The sequence below is a fragment of the Tachyglossus aculeatus genome, chromosome 6 (genome assembly GCF_015852505.1).
Source record: "Tachyglossus aculeatus isolate mTacAcu1 chromosome 6, mTacAcu1.pri, whole genome shotgun sequence".
NCBI classification, from domain to species: Eukaryota; Metazoa; Chordata; class Mammalia; order Monotremata; family Tachyglossidae; genus Tachyglossus; species Tachyglossus aculeatus.
In genome coordinates this window covers 21559221-21574114 of record NC_052071.1, presented here as the reverse complement: position 1 = coordinate 21574114, position 14894 = coordinate 21559221, and the positions used below count along the sequence as shown (strand labels likewise).

Below are 14894 nucleotides of genomic sequence, written 5' to 3'. Positions count from 1 at the left end.
GAGCCGGGATTCCTCTGACGCCCAGGCCCTTGCTCTTTCCGTTAAACCATGCTGCTTAACTGCTCAGCTCAGTTTGTGAGGGATTGAACCCCACAAAAAGCCTGAGCTGGCTCATCTGGTCCCTATGGCAGCTGATCCCTCCTTGGTGAGCGTTTGGGTAGCCGAAAGACAAAGTTGTCTTGGTTCTCTTCCTGCTCCACCTCTGCTCCCGATACTCACTCCAGGTAGTTCCAGTGAAGGTGGATCTCTGCTGAGAAAGTCACCAGCAAACGTCTAAATGGACAACACAGAGTGGTGACGGCAGTTGTAGGCTCCTCAAATTGGATCCTTTTTTTGCCCTTTCCTCCCACCTATTTCTGGAGAGAAGACATTTGGTTTTTGGGAGAACAGGGATTTCTGAGGCTGAGATCCGAGGGAAATTTCCATTTTCCCTTTCTCGGGTCCAGACCGGCAACTCTCCAGCAGGGAGCTGTCTTGGGGAAAAAGGAATCTCTGTGAAAGGGACTCCTAATTGCAATTAGGACATTTGGGAAGTGGAAGGAATGAGGAAGATCAGAAAAACCCCCGAGGAGTGTAAGTTCTAGGTAAAGCAGTTGGGCAGCCTCCAGCCATTTTCCAGGAAAGGAGACAGCTCGAAAGAGGCAAGACTTAGGGTGCAGGTTTGCAGGGGGAGCTGGCGGAGGTGGGTGCCTGGAATTTCTGGAATTTCTATAGTCACCTTTCCTCCACACGATGAAAGGTGACCATCCCTCCCCATCCCTGTAGAAGGCTAAGTGCACTGGCTAGCAGGACAAACCCAGGGCGTCCGTTCTTGGAAGGAACCAGGATCGATTGTTTGCAGGGTTTGAGAGAGGAGGTGAAAACTTGTGGGAGCGGGACAGGCGAATGGGACCGAGGCCAGAACGGCAGCAAGCAGAGTAAGCACACTTTATCTGAGCTTCCAGTCGAGACTTCACGTGGCCAAGCTGGGGGCAGTGAATATTTCTATCTGGGCCCAGTCTCTGCTGCTTGAAAGAAACGCCAGGGTCAGTAATCCCAGCCTACAGGGTTACAGGGCTGAGCAGGGGCAGGTATAGGAGAGCCCTTCTGGGGCCCCAACGGACAACCTTTCTGGGGAATCGGGTTCCGGAAATCCCTAGGGCGCCAGCGGTGTTGTAAGGCTCTGCTTTACCAACATTCTTATTATGTGTCAAGCACCATTCTAAGCACTGGAATAGAAACAAGTTAACCAACATGCTAAAGCCTCGGGGCCTTCCCGGTTCCCTACTTTGGCGGCCCAGTCACCATCCAGAACCCAGTCCTGCCATTCCCAGCTGGCTTGCGGCTTCCCGTTTGGAGCCTCGCCCAATCTCTTCCTCTGCCAGTCTCCACCATGGAGCTACCAGACTTTCAGGGAGTCCGCCATTGCTTGAGACCGGCTCCCCTTCCGAGTGAGCCAACTTTGGGGCACCCACTTATGCTTCCACCTCCATTAGAGGTAGCCAAGACCGCTTCTCATCAGCAACACCATCAGCTAAAAACCACTCTAAGTGCTCCCTGAGTCTGCTCTCCTCACCAGTCCATTCACCTCCTTGCTTCTTTGTCTATGCTTCTGAGGCCTTCCCATCTCCCGGCTAACACTCTTTCCATATCCCAGTGCTGTCGGGTTTTTTGCGGTATCTCTAAAAATAAGGGGGGCCTATCCGATCCTCTAGGCATGAGGCTGGAGCTATTTCCCACTCTTCATTACCCATCACACAGCAGCTTCAACAGGACAGTGCAATGCCTCTAGACTGTAAGCTCACTGTGGGCAGAGAATTTGTCTGTTACATTGTTATGTGTACTCTCCCAAGGGCTTAGGACAGTGCTCTGCACACAATAAGGTTGATTGAGGGGGCCTGGGATGCATTTTGCATGTGCTGCTTTGTGGTGAAATCCACTGGGAGCTGTGCAAACTAATGCTCAGTAATTCTGTCAGAAAGGCTCGGGGACGGTCCCTCTCTCCAGCCAGAAAATATCACCATCTCAGCCTCCAGAAACTGAATTCGAACACGGTGGGTGTGCTGAGGTGGGTTAGGACAGTGGGGTCAGAAATCAGAAAATTCCTATCATTGACTGTACACAGAGCAACATATGTCCCGGTCCTCAAAGAGCTTCAGGGCAAATTTCATTTTAGAGCCACAGAGACCAGAGTCCAGTTCCGCCACGGCCTATCATCTCTCACTAATGAAAACCAAAAGGAATACAGCCTGATTCTCACGGGGAGTTATACTCGCTGCTCCAGGGTACAGCTTGCTGAAAAACTTCACAGCTGCAATGGAGCAAGACTGACCATTTGCCCTGAGATTTCCCACAAAGAGACTCTTCCAGAAACTTGAGTGGCAATCATGCCACCTTTCAACTTTTTGGGTTTTTTTTTTTCAAATATTCCTGCCCCTACAGACAGCCATACTGTCCACAGTTAAGTGAGGCAGATCTTTGTATTTGAAGGATAATGGAACATAATCATCATCATCATCATCATCATTAAATGGTCTCCACAGGTCCCCCTTGCCTGGCCTCTGCAGCTGTCTGAAAACTTGGAAGTTTAATGAGGAAACACCCAACGCTTTAAGAATTTGAATTCCCTCCCTGATGGAATCATAGGAGCCAATTTTTCCATGTGCATTCCCTCACTGCCCAAGGTAACGGAGACAGAATGTGGAAGTTGTTTAAGAATTCTGCCCACCAACCCTGACATCACACTGCAGCTGAAGCCCGATATTCTGTTCTCTCTGTTTGAATGAATGTAACAACCGTATTCTTGTGGTCATGTTGGGCTACTCTACTGGCTGGAGGCGGCGTTTCCAAGGTGACATCCCTCCACAAACATTCCTCCAAGGAACCTGCAAAAGAGCTGCTGAATGAGCTCCGGGAGAGCCCTGCTCCCCCAGAGCCCCAACAGCTGCTCCTGGGCCAGGAGAGGAGAGGTCCCCCAGGTAGGTGCAGCACATGAGTCGGATTTCTCCGGATTTCCCCTAGCACTCCGACGACCGGCTGGCTCATTCCCTCTGTATTCCATGAGGGACGGGTGAATGTGGGAACGGCTGAGGGGGGGAGCTTTGTGGTTGAATAAGATTATTTTTTTGAGCTTACCTTCAAAGCTCATCTAGGAGCAGTAAATGTCTTGGCCCAGGGATTATCGGCTAGGTTGCCTAGAGGAAAAATCACCTTTACAGGATACAGCAAGAGGGATTCTTGAGTTCGACTGAGAACCCCAGCCGTTGAGGTTCTGCCACTTTGAAGGGGACCGAACAACAGAACAACCAGAGAAAGAACCACAATGGGAACAGTGCTCTTGCAGGGAGTTCTAAGCCACCTGGACTCTTTTCACCACCGTTTCAAATTCCCAGTAATGGCAAAGTTAATACCCCAGAAAAGAAGAATGCCAAAATAGAGATCTATGGGTCACAGTTTCAGTTTTGATATACATTCATACTTGACTTGCCCCAAGGCTGATTACTTTGAGTTTCAGATTAATGTCCTTCAGACTTTAGGTTAATTAGCCTGGATGACGGAGTTTCCAGGCACTGAGTTGGATGAAATTCTGTGACTCGGAAGACCTGGAGTCCGGGTCTTTCTGGCAAAGAATTGTTCAGAACAACTGAACAAGACAACACAACTAAGCAGCAAGCACAAACTAGATCCTGCTTTCCCCCCCAATCCTCAAAAGAGCTCTTCTCATCTTTTCCTTACAGCCTTTCAGCAGCAAGATAGTTTCAACATAGAAGGGGCGCACAGGACCGAAGAATCAATAAGCCATCACTTAACTTGATAATAAGGCAAAGTAAACTGGGAAATGACTGGAACAGGTGACTGAACCATTGGCTAACAATTTTCTGTTCAGAGCAGTCTAAACCTTTTTACAGTAACAAAATTTTGCACACTCCCAGATGTGCTATAAACTAGACCACATGACGTCTAAACCATCGTGCCAGCGGGACCTGAGCCTAACGTTTGCCATTTTTGTCCCTTTCAGTATATAATAACTAATTCCTTTTGGAAAAAAATAAGTCTCACGTATTTTCTCATATTGGAATTAACTCCGAGGCTCCACGCAAACAACGGACAGTGCTGAGGAAGGGTGAGGGAGCAGCTGCTCACACACCCATTCCTTGCCTGGAAAATTTAATTCCAGGTGGGGAAGGGTCCTTTCTACTGCGGTCTCCATCATGATCCGGTCAGAAGGTTTGACTTTCAAATCCCACATCATAACAGGGTCCCAATGTATGGCCAGCTGAGGCCTGCAAACCATGAATAAGACTTTTATGTTCAAACTTTCTCACAGGTTCCCAGCCCTCCTCTCCCTGATGTGAAATGACTTTCTTATTGGTGGAAAGGGAGGATCAACTACCCGGACCGTAATTACATACATCCTTCCCCATTTCTTCCACTGCATTTATCGCTGAAGCCCTCCCTCAGGAGAAAGACTCCCTCAGTAAACCATGAAGGTGTCCAGCATATCTTCCCAAAAGATTATACAGTAATTCCTATTGGTAGACTGCAAACCCCAGGACCCTAAACTCTCAACTCTTTTGGAAAGAAGAAGATATTCAGGTCTCCTACTTTCCCTGAGTATCACACACCTAGCCAGAGAGGAGCAGAAAAGGAAGGAGAACCATAATTTAGGATTGCCGATTCCCGGTTCAACATCTACACCCAAACTCTCAGTGGGTGTTATTGCTGGGCCAGCCGTCGAATGACTGATTCTGATTGTATCACCTTCCCAAAAAACGTAAAATAAACTTGGGTAAAAGCAAGAAAGATCAAACAGTAGCTTCCATTTTTACCATAAGTAGGTAATCGGGGCCCAGATGGACTAATGCTGTAAAATCAGCAGAATACACCCTTTAGTCTAAGGAGACGTGAAGTTTCAATACCTGCAGCAAGTGGTGACTTTGGGAATTTTCTTTCCAAGGCTAAAAGTGATGGAAGCAAACGGTACGGATACCAGAGAGATCGAGGAGATAGCTGGAAAGTTAACTGAAAGCGCAATCAAGGCTGTCATTAAGCACCAGAGAGGTAATAATACTGGAGGTCATCCAAAGAATTGCCAATTTCCCAACCCCATTGCTCCCATTAACCAACTGACAATTTGTTTTTAGAAGCTGAATTTATAGTCAAAAATATTCAATGGGCCACTTGCCAGGACTTTACAGTGGATCTGGGACGGCAGCAGATCGAAGAGTACATTTTAGTAAGTTAAGGAGTTCAGCGACCCTTGGACACTGTTTCGAGTCTAACTTTGGCCCCGTATGTGATTTCTTCCCACATCTCCAGGAAGAAATGGGCTGATGAGGTGATCTCTCTTTCAGATGAGAAAGATGACACTCAGATCAAATAAGAGAGTCATTAGTTAATATATGTAAGGTGGCCAAAGTATCATTTTCCACTCTGGAACATCCACCCTGCTTCCTGGGAACCTGGCCCACCTCCGCATTAAGCCGCCCCAGGACGCTAGCGTGACTCTCCTCGACTGATATAGTTGATGCTCTTCTCAAGCTTCCTTTCAATTCTTCCATTAGAGAGAAGTCCCCAGGGTATGAAGAGCAGCCTCCGGGATGAGGGACCATGGGCCCAGTGTCTCGAGGTCTGCTCCATCCTTAAATTCTTCCTATCTCCCCTTCCCACCTGGAGTGTACATATGCCCCAGTTTGAAGAGAACCCTTCTTTCTCGGCTAATACTGAGGGTATTTTTAGACGAGAGAGGGTTGGTGTGGAGATCAGAGTTGGGAGGGTGCTACTGAGTCAGACGCAGTGGGCCCCCTGATAGGGATGGGCCCAGAAAAATGTCCAAATGGCCCAATGGGTAAAGTGGCCTTGACTGCCCCAGGACTGTGAATCCCGGCGCCCACTTGGATTCAGTGGTTGGTGATAGCTTCGAAGATTAAAAGTGCAATTGATACTTCCCACTGTCCTCCTATTCTTTAAGCCCATCTCTCTGGGGCTGTGAGCAGAGGGACCCGGGACGATCCCCGGTTGCCAGGATCAGATTGCCCGGGGCTCTGGGAAAGCGCGTATTTATTTACCCAGCGTCTTCCTGCTGAATCAGCTCTACATGGGCTAGTTTTTTTTCCCTCCAGTTGACCTATTCCCTCCTCTTCAGATAAACTGATCTCTACCTTTAAATACACTTGGGTAAGAAAGGTCCTTCTAGTGTCCTGAACCAGGGTTCGGAAATGCCTATACCCGTCCCAGGGACCCCAGGTGAGCTGCTGCTACTCTGGCCGCCTTTCCCCTTCCCCGCTACAGTTCATTTTCTCTTGGACTGCAGCTCCCGAATGAGTACCCCATGTTTACCAGTACCCCCATACTAGCTCACCACACGTCCCAGGAATTATCTAGGGACTGAAGGCGATGACAGCAGCCAGGTCACATCCCCCTCCCACCTTGCTGAAAAGCACATGGGTTATTAGAAGCAGCGTGGTTCAGTGGAAAGAGCACAGACTTTGGAGTCACGGGTTCAAATCCCAGCTCCGCCAACTGTCAGCTGTGTGACTTTGCGCAAGTCACTTCACTTCTCTGTGCCTCAGTTACCTCATCTGTAAAATGGGGATTAAGACTGTAAGCCCCTTGTGGGACAACCTGATCACCTTGTAACCTCCCGGCACTTAGAACAGTGTTTTGCACATAGTAAGCGCTTAACAAATATCGTCATAATTATTATTATTATTATTTGCAAAGCTGGGGTGGAGAATCCTTCAAAGCCAGTTCTGTCCGTCTGTCTGTCTGTATCTGCCTGTCTCTCTTGGTGGGTTGAGCAGACATGGGAGATGCACGAGAGCTGGTTACACTGGTCAGAGTACCTTCACGAGGAAGAGCTGGAATACATCGTTCGCTACTGCTACCGGGTGAAGTGGAGCATCCCTACCTGCCGGAAGCCCATCCCGCGGGCCACTGCCTGCGTCTACTTCTTCATCGATATCTCCAAAATCAAACCTGCTGTAAGCTCTGCCCAAACCTTCATCGCTTCTCTCACACACCTGAGTTTTTCTGCCCGTTTTGAGCTGGTAACCTGGAAGAACAACAGGAAAGGAGGGGCCCTGGGCATAAGCCAGTTGTGGACCTCACCGCTTCACGGAGGTAGACTCCTCTGTTCCCGACAGGCTGGCACTGTTGCCGGGACTTGCCTGGGTGGGAAGAGAAGCGGGGAGCCGTCCAGGGAGCTCCCGGAGGCTGGACCAGCCAAGCTGGAACAAACAGATGCAGAGCACGCATCTCCCTTTCCCCTCTGAGAAGTACACCAAGCCAAAATAGGTTAAGGGCCTGCCAACTGCTTCCCTCCTCCAGGGTGGTTTCAATTTTTGCCCGTTTCAACAAAACTTGGCTGATCTCTGAAGGGATCTCATGGTTCTAGAAAACAGAAATGTAGATTCTGCCTGCGGTCCCTTGGGCCATAAATGTAAAACACCTTCGTGCCCGCTTCAAACAAGCCGCACTCCTACCTACTTTCTGATGACATCCCGGGCCCCGGCAGGAATACGACTGGCAGGGACAGACAGTACGGGTGTGTGTGGCACCGTGTGAGCCACTGGCACTGAACTCCTCTGCCCAGATTCTCGATCCTGAAGTCTCTGGACCGAGACTCAGGTCGTTCCTGATGAGAGACCCTATCGATGCCTCTCTCAGAGTGGAGGCCTATTTATAAGCACACTGATTCCCCCTGTAGTTCGAGAAACAGGTACAGAGCAAACTGAATGGCTTGTACTGGCTCGCAATCAAACGGCAATGTCCAAATTTGGAAAGCAAAACCGAAATTGTTACTTAAGAGAAAAAGATGAATTGATAGTAAATACTGTGAAACAAAGTTGGGTAGGGAGAGCGAAAAGGAGAGACTACAGAAACACTGTTTGTGTCGAGGTGTGCTAGGCTAACGCCTGAACTACTTTTCTTCACAGTGGCTACCCGTTGAAGTATTTTTCATTCTGGAGTCCAGCAAATACATTCACAGGTACTGCAGGCTTAGCGGCTGCTTTGAAGTATAGGGGCCAAATGTAACCCCTTTGAAAAATCGCTCATCATCTGCTCTCCCTCAGAACATCTCCCCTGACTAGGGGATGGATGGGGGTAAAATTGTGACTGTGGGTCAAGTCCTACAGAGCCCAACTTCCCAAGGAATAAATTTGCCAAGAAAACCCACCAAACTCCAGGAAACTTGTTGGTTCACTTCATTATGAGATCCTTAACCAGCCAAAATTATACTCGATCTAGTGGGACCTAAGTTTGGAGAGAAGAAGAAAATAACGAACAGGTGTGATCTTTCACCGTGTACATTAACTCTTTAGGGCAAGACTGCTCCTGCCATAGTCAAGGGATGACAGTAGTGAAACCAGGAAAAAAGGGGGAACAAAAATGCCTTGAGGAATTTAAAGGGCAGTCTGAATCCTAACTAGTCCAGTAACCTGCTCTATTTCCGGCCTAACTGGACTCGCTTACTATTCTTGAGCCAATTTCTCAGACATCAGGAAGCTGGAGAGGGACTTGGGAGTCTCTCCTCAATCCCCGAACCAAGTCCTGGCAGATAATCCTTGTCTATTCAGGGGTGTGCAGGATAGTACAGCTATAAGGGGATTGGGGAAGGACTGCGGTAGGGGTTACAGAAGGGAGAGAAACAGGTACAGGCAGAGATCATAGAAAGCTCCCAACTTCCCCTCTCCTGCATTTTTTTTTCCAACGCTGCACTTGAACTTTTAAAAGGTTTCTATTTTTATTTTAAAAATCTGAGCCTGAGCCTTAACATAAGCAATTTAAGACTTGACATTATATAAGACAGTACCAACAGTACTATGTGAAGTTTTCCCTTGCGGTCTAGTGGATAAAGCACGGGACAGGGAGTCGGAGATCCGGGTGCTAGCCTCGGCCCTGCCACTGGCCTGTGACTTGGACAAGTCACATACCTTCTCACTGCCTCCGTTTCTTCATCTGTAAAATGGAGATATAATACCTGCTCTCCCTCCCTTTAAGACTGTGGGCTCTGGGTGGCCAATTTGATGATCTTGTCCTACCCCTGCGCCTGTAAGTCACAGTGCTTGACACATAATAAGCACCAGATAGATGCCATCATCATTATTTTTTTCCCATTAGAATCAAATCCTGCTGAATCCCTGAACGCAGGACACATACTATTTTCCAGATTTCATTCTCTGTCCTTCCAGTGACATAACTTTAGATTGGTTTTTTGAGGCAGCAGTCAGAATGATGGATGTCATTCTTATTTAACTAGTCTAGTTGCAGCTCACTCTGGAAAAAATAAGAATCACATTCACTTTGAAAACTGCCTAAGAGCAATGTTCTCCAAAGAGTAGCACATGGCTTACCCACATGCAGTTAATTTTTATGGGTGCCTGGGTGAAGGGAAAGCAGATGAGAGCCTTTATGTTCACCAGGAATGCAAAGAATGATTCAGTTGAGGTTTTCCAGTTTCACAGATTTTAAAAATCACTCTTTTGGTTCCCCTCCCTTTCTAGACCGGGAAAGTCTCGTTTCAGAGAAAAGTGGCTGAAGGACGTTATTGAAAACAAAATCATCCTGATGAACGGCATCACCTTCTAAGAAACAATATCTGTCTACATTCTAAGTTCAGTTATATTTTGTGACTCGTCAGACTCCAGAGTGCACTACCCCAAATATTTTACCTCAAAGCACAAACCATTTCTTGGAAAATAAACTAATCAGTTTATAATCCAGCTATGGATTTTCTGAGTTCTTGTTCTTTCTTTTCCTAGCCTAGACCGTTGTATATAGCCACAGTTACAATGGTGTCTGGGAAAGGTTTGCTGTGATATCTAAAATTCCATTTCCCATCGAAGATCACTCAGTTATGAGAACTACTTAAAGCCTGCTGCTCCAACGATAGTTTGGTCCCTGTCTCACGCTTAGACACATACCTCCTCACGGTACCTAACAATAATAATAGAGTATTGGTTATGTGCTTATCATTCTCACCAAACAGGCAAGGGACACAGTGGTCTTACTAAAATCACATCTCCTCCAAGAGGCCTTCCATGACTAAGTTTCATTTCCCTGCTACCTCTCCCTTCTGGTTCGCCTTTACAATTGGATTGTACCCTTTACTTAGCCCGACAGCACTTAGGTACATATCCATAATTTGTTTTAACGTCCATCTCCCTCTCTAGCCTGTTGAACCCCTTCTCGAAAGGAATCTGTTATTCCTGTTATTACCATGCTCTTCCAAGGGCTTAGTAAAATGCTCTGCATGTAATAAGCACTCAATAAACATGACATTGATTGGCTTAGCCAGAAATAGCACCCACCTAATAGAAATTGAACAACCATCAATTACCCTGCAGTTGATAGTGTAATCCAAATTGTTTAATCTGTTAGAGACCTTCAGTTGACACAGTTATGTGATATATGGATTACGACATATAGACAGAGGTAACCCAACTTAAGTAAACAACATCCTACCCGGTGAAAACCAGGGGATGGCAAGGTCAGCAGGGGTATATTGAAGGGATACTAAATAAAGGTGAGTTTTTTCTGGCTGAGATAAGTGGGTTGGCATCCAGCTGCCTTCAGCAAACTAAGGGAGTCCCAGACAGGGGCAATTCTTGGGATGTTTGAGACTGGCACTCATGTGGAAGTGGAAAGAGGGAGCAACACTGATGCAGAACTGTCAATCCAGGGAGAGGAGAGGACCGGACTGGTCCTGGACCAGCATCAGAAGGTCATCCTCCTTTCCCACTCCCTACCCTCCATCTGAGAGCCTTTAAGTGAACGTAATACTAATGATTTTTGGTATTTGTTAAGCGCTTACTATGTGCCAAGCACTGTTCTAAGCACTGGGGTAGATACAAGGTAATCAGATCAGTCACAGTCCCTGTTCCAGATGGGGCTCACATTCTTAATCTCCATTTTACGGAGGAGGTAACTGAAGTACAGAGACGTTAAATGACTTGCTCAAGGTCACACAGCAGACATGTGGCAGAGGCAGAATTAGAACCCTTGTCCCCTTGACTTCCACTCATGCTCTTTCCAGTGGGCCACGCTGCTTCTCTGTCTTAACTGAGTCTGGACTACGGTTCATGGGCCCAACTGACTAGCAAATAACTAAATACGTTTGAAATTAAGCCTAAGCTCATTTCAAAGCCTCTTCTTCTTTCTCGAAAGCTGGGCCTGCCATTTTGCTGCTCTCCTCCCTTAATGCAGCCAGTGGAAGGAAATTACCAACTGACTGGATTTATTCCAAATACTAAATATATATTTATTGAGTGCTTGCTGTATGTTGAACACTGCACTTCGCAAAGTACAACAGAGTTGGCAGGCGCAATCCCTGTCCAAAAGGAGCTTACACTCTAAACAACATTTCAGGGAAATGACCTGGGCTGCAGCAGGGTGAGGAGCGGGCTGGAGATGAGAGAGACTGCAGGTAGGGAGATGCAGGCTGCTTTAGGATTCAGGTCAGGATATGACAGGTGCCTGGACCAGCACGCTGGCCTTTTTGGAGGGAGAGGATGGAGCAAATTCTAGGAATGTTGTGGAAGAACTACCAACCAGATTTGGTGAGTACAGGTTTGAAAGAGAGGGAGGAGCCATGGATAAGCCAAGGTTAGGGCTTGAGAGATGAGGAGGAGGGGACTTCCAACTGTGAATGGGAAACTGGGTAAAGGAAAGGATCTGGGAGGGAAGATGAAGAGTTCAGTTTTGGACATATTGAGGATGAGGTGCTGGACAGCTATCCTGGTAGAGATGGCTTGGGAGCAGGGGAAAATAATTTGCTTCTGTCTAGAACAGGGGTGAGGGAGCCTAAAACCATAGAATCTCCGGGTCAGAAGAGACCTCCAGGCAGAAAAAATGATTAAACCATCCAGTCCACAAAGTACATCTATTAGAGAAAATTCTTAGCCAATAGGAAAGCGCAGGGATGTGAGGGAACAGGGAAAGAAGGAAAGCTCGGCTCTGTGAATCCAGGGAATTTACCTTAGGTTTCAGAAGGGAAGCAGCGTGGCTCAACGGAAAGAGCACAGGCTTTGGAGTTGGAGGTCATGGGTTCGAATTCCAGCTCCGCCAATTGCCAGCTGTGTGACTCTGAGGAGGTCACAACTTCTCTGTGCCTCAGTTCCCTCATCTGTAAAATGGGGATTAAGACTGTGAGCCCCGCATGGGACAACTTGATCACCTTGTAACCTCCCCAGTGCTTAGAACAGTGCTGTGCACATAGTAAGCGCTTAATAAATGCCATTATTATCCAGAGCTTAGAACAGTGCTTTGCACATAGTAAGCGCTTAACAAATGCCATTATTATTATTATTATTCCTCACATTTTTAAATTATCTGGAGAAATTGCCTCCAGAAGCTGCCTCATGGAAAGTTGTACTGTAACTGGTTCCTTGCAGAGCTTGTTAATTAGCTATTTATTATACAATTGAGCAGTTAAGGGAACATCGAAGTCTTATAATGGTTGAATTCTCCAGATAATTCATATAATATTGGATAAGTGTGCATGAATTTTTTTACATAGAAACTATCACTAAGTCTGTATTCTTATATTAAGGGACCATTATTGATATCGACAAATTTTAAAAAGCAACTCATAATAATATCTATTAAGCACTTACTATGTATTGCACGCCGTGCTAGGCGCCGGAGTAGGCCCGGGATTATTGGATCGGACACGGTTCCTGTCCGCACGGGGCTGGCAGTTTGAGGGTGAGGGAGAATCCCATTTTATGGACGAGGAAATCCCCCAGCTGGCTGGGGGCAGAGTTGGGCCTGGACTCCGCATCTCATGAATCCCAGGCCTGTGCTCTTTTGCTGTAATGATTAAGTAGAGATCAGCATAATTATTGTATGATAATAGCAATTAGTATTTTTTTTAGACTTCCTCAGATAGGCTTTACCACCAGGTCTTCAGTTTCAACTGATTTTTACTAGTCCCCCTATCTGCAATTGATTTTAATGTCTGCTTTCCCTATAGGCTGTAAGCTCCTTGTGGGCAAGGATCAATTCTACCAACTTTATTGTATTTTCCCAAGCACTAACTACAGTCCTCCGCACACAGTAAGTGCTCAATAAATACCACTGACTGAATGACAAGCAAAGATGTTTATATTCTTGCACAGACAACGGCAATGGCTTGATCCTATCCTTCCAATTCCATCAAGAATCTAGAATCCTTCCTGCTTTACTGAACCTTCGGGCCAGTTCTTTTTGGAAATGGATTTTTAGATAAGGCTAGGCACAATTACCCTGACTCTAACAATTACTTACAATTCACTCAAAGTCAGCAGATCACATAGGTCACATCGTAATTGTTTTTAGAGGGAGAGCACATGCTCGGCAGATACTAAGAATGACTTTTGACCCCTATTCAGGACAAAAAAATGCCTCCTTACTACATGATTATAGAGAAATCATTCTTGAACAAACAACTGCGAAACAAAAGAGCTGACTGGAGAATTTCACTTTCCAGTGGCACATTCAAGACCCCCTCCCAAGGGTACTAACATCACTTTTATTTATATAAAAATAACCCAGTTCAAGATGTTAGCAAATATAGTCATTTCCTCGCTCCTTTAAATCTTATGGAAAAAAGGGAAGAAAAAAAAGACGTAGAACATAATTTACGCACGCATACAATCTTTCCCATTTTTGTTCCAAGCTAAGAGATTAAAAAAGCACCCCACCAACTATAAAAAAATACACTTTCATGAAATCTGAAGGAATATGTACACAATTATTCAGAGACTGCACTGAACAACTCATTACGAGATCAGCAAATATAGTCCAAGAGGTTCCTGTCAGCTTTTCTTCATGAAACCTCCTAAAGTCACAAGGTGTGGCCGAAACTTAAACCATTTTAAAATATCGGAATTTTTGCTTCATCCCTGCAAAAAGGGGAAGAATTCAGTATTAAAAGGGGTAAAACCTTCTGAGTTTTACCTTGGTCTAACAAATCTCAGAGAACTATTGCTCTCAATCGATCATCCTCAAAACATTTACCAATACCTATTACCTAGGGAGTTTGGACCGAGATAATGATTTTGCATTGGCAGGACACTAATCGATATTTTCAATGTCTTACAAGTTAAAAAATCGAACTCTTAAAATTACTGAAATCATTTTTTAAAGTTGAAGTTTGCTCAGTTTTGTGCCAAGAAAACAAAAAAAAGCGGAGGCTAAAGAAACTACTATTCCAGGAGCAAGCTAAACATCAAATACAATAAGCCCGTTTTCCAATTGAATACTATATTTTCATAAAACATTGTGGGTTTCGATTAAATCCATTCTCGGCGTTTCAAAATTCTGAAGATGACGTATTTTTCATACACCGAGCAAGGGGGTTAGCATCTTGCAGACAAATTTCACTTTCAAACCTTTCGCATTTCACCTTTCTCGCTAACTTTATGCATCCATCCTGATCTTATTTACGACTTTGTATTTCCATTAAATGGCAATTTCAACAGTGTTGAACCAATCAAGCCCACCTAAAGTGATCTAAAGAAAGTGTCAGAGTTATATCAATTTGATCAATACAAAGGATGCTTCTTGGAGAGCTGAAAATTACATAGAAGGCACAACAGCGCTGTAATGTTTTCTTATACAACAAAAAAAGATTTCAGTAAAAGGAAAGCGATTTTATATTACAACAAAAGAGGGATATTTAAATCTGTCCTGTACAACTCAAGCCAGTCTTCATTTCTCTTCCTTCCCCTTGGTTTTTCTGTACACCATCTCTCTGAAGCTGGCCAGGATCTTGTTTTCTCTCTTTCGTCTTTCTTCTTGGTTGAAAGACGCTAAGGCTCTCTTCTCATCAGCACTGTAGATCTGGTTCTCTTTACGTAGACGCACAGCCTCCATTCGGCGATGCCTAGAGATGAGGGGACTTTTTTTAGCTTAAAACTACCAAAACCAAC

At 45.7% G+C, this 14894-nt stretch overlaps 1 protein-coding gene across 4 annotated transcripts; it reads left to right on the top strand.

The window, feature by feature from the left end:
• The first annotated feature begins 2842 nt into the window (after positions 1-2842).
• On the top strand, positions 2843-9691 carry AKAP14 (A-kinase anchoring protein 14). Of its 4 annotated transcripts, XM_038748282.1 has the most exons (7): positions 2845-2957; positions 3717-3830; positions 4937-5040; positions 5124-5215; positions 6783-6962; positions 7917-7969; positions 9486-9691. In XM_038748282.1, exons 3-7 carry the CDS (start codon positions 4947-4949, stop codon positions 9568-9570), a joined length of 504 nt encoding a protein of 167 aa, XP_038604210.1. In that variant the 5' UTR covers positions 2845-2957; positions 3717-3830; positions 4937-4946; the 3' UTR covers positions 9571-9691. The 4 variants fall into 4 exon arrangements, with proteins under 4 accessions (XP_038604211.1, XP_038604210.1, XP_038604213.1 ...); XM_038748283.1 differs by lacking the exon at positions 3717-3830 and having other exon boundaries at positions 2843-2957; XM_038748284.1 differs by lacking the exons at positions 2845-2957; positions 3717-3830; positions 4937-5040 and adding an exon at positions 5544-5608.
• The last annotated feature ends 5203 nt before the right edge of the window (positions 9692-14894 follow it).

Coding starts and splice junctions, on each gene's coding strand:
- AKAP14 (XM_038748283.1), top strand. CDS start 4,947: ATGGAAGCAAACGGTACGGATACCAGAGAGATCGAGGAGATAGCTGGA. Junction 5,216..6,782: donor AGATCGAAGAGTACATTTTA/GTAAGTTAAGGA, acceptor TGGGTTGAGCAG/ACATGGGAGATGCACGAGAG. Junction 7,970..9,485: donor TCCAGCAAATACATTCACAG/GTACTGCAGGCT, acceptor CTCCCTTTCTAG/ACCGGGAAAGTCTCGTTTCA.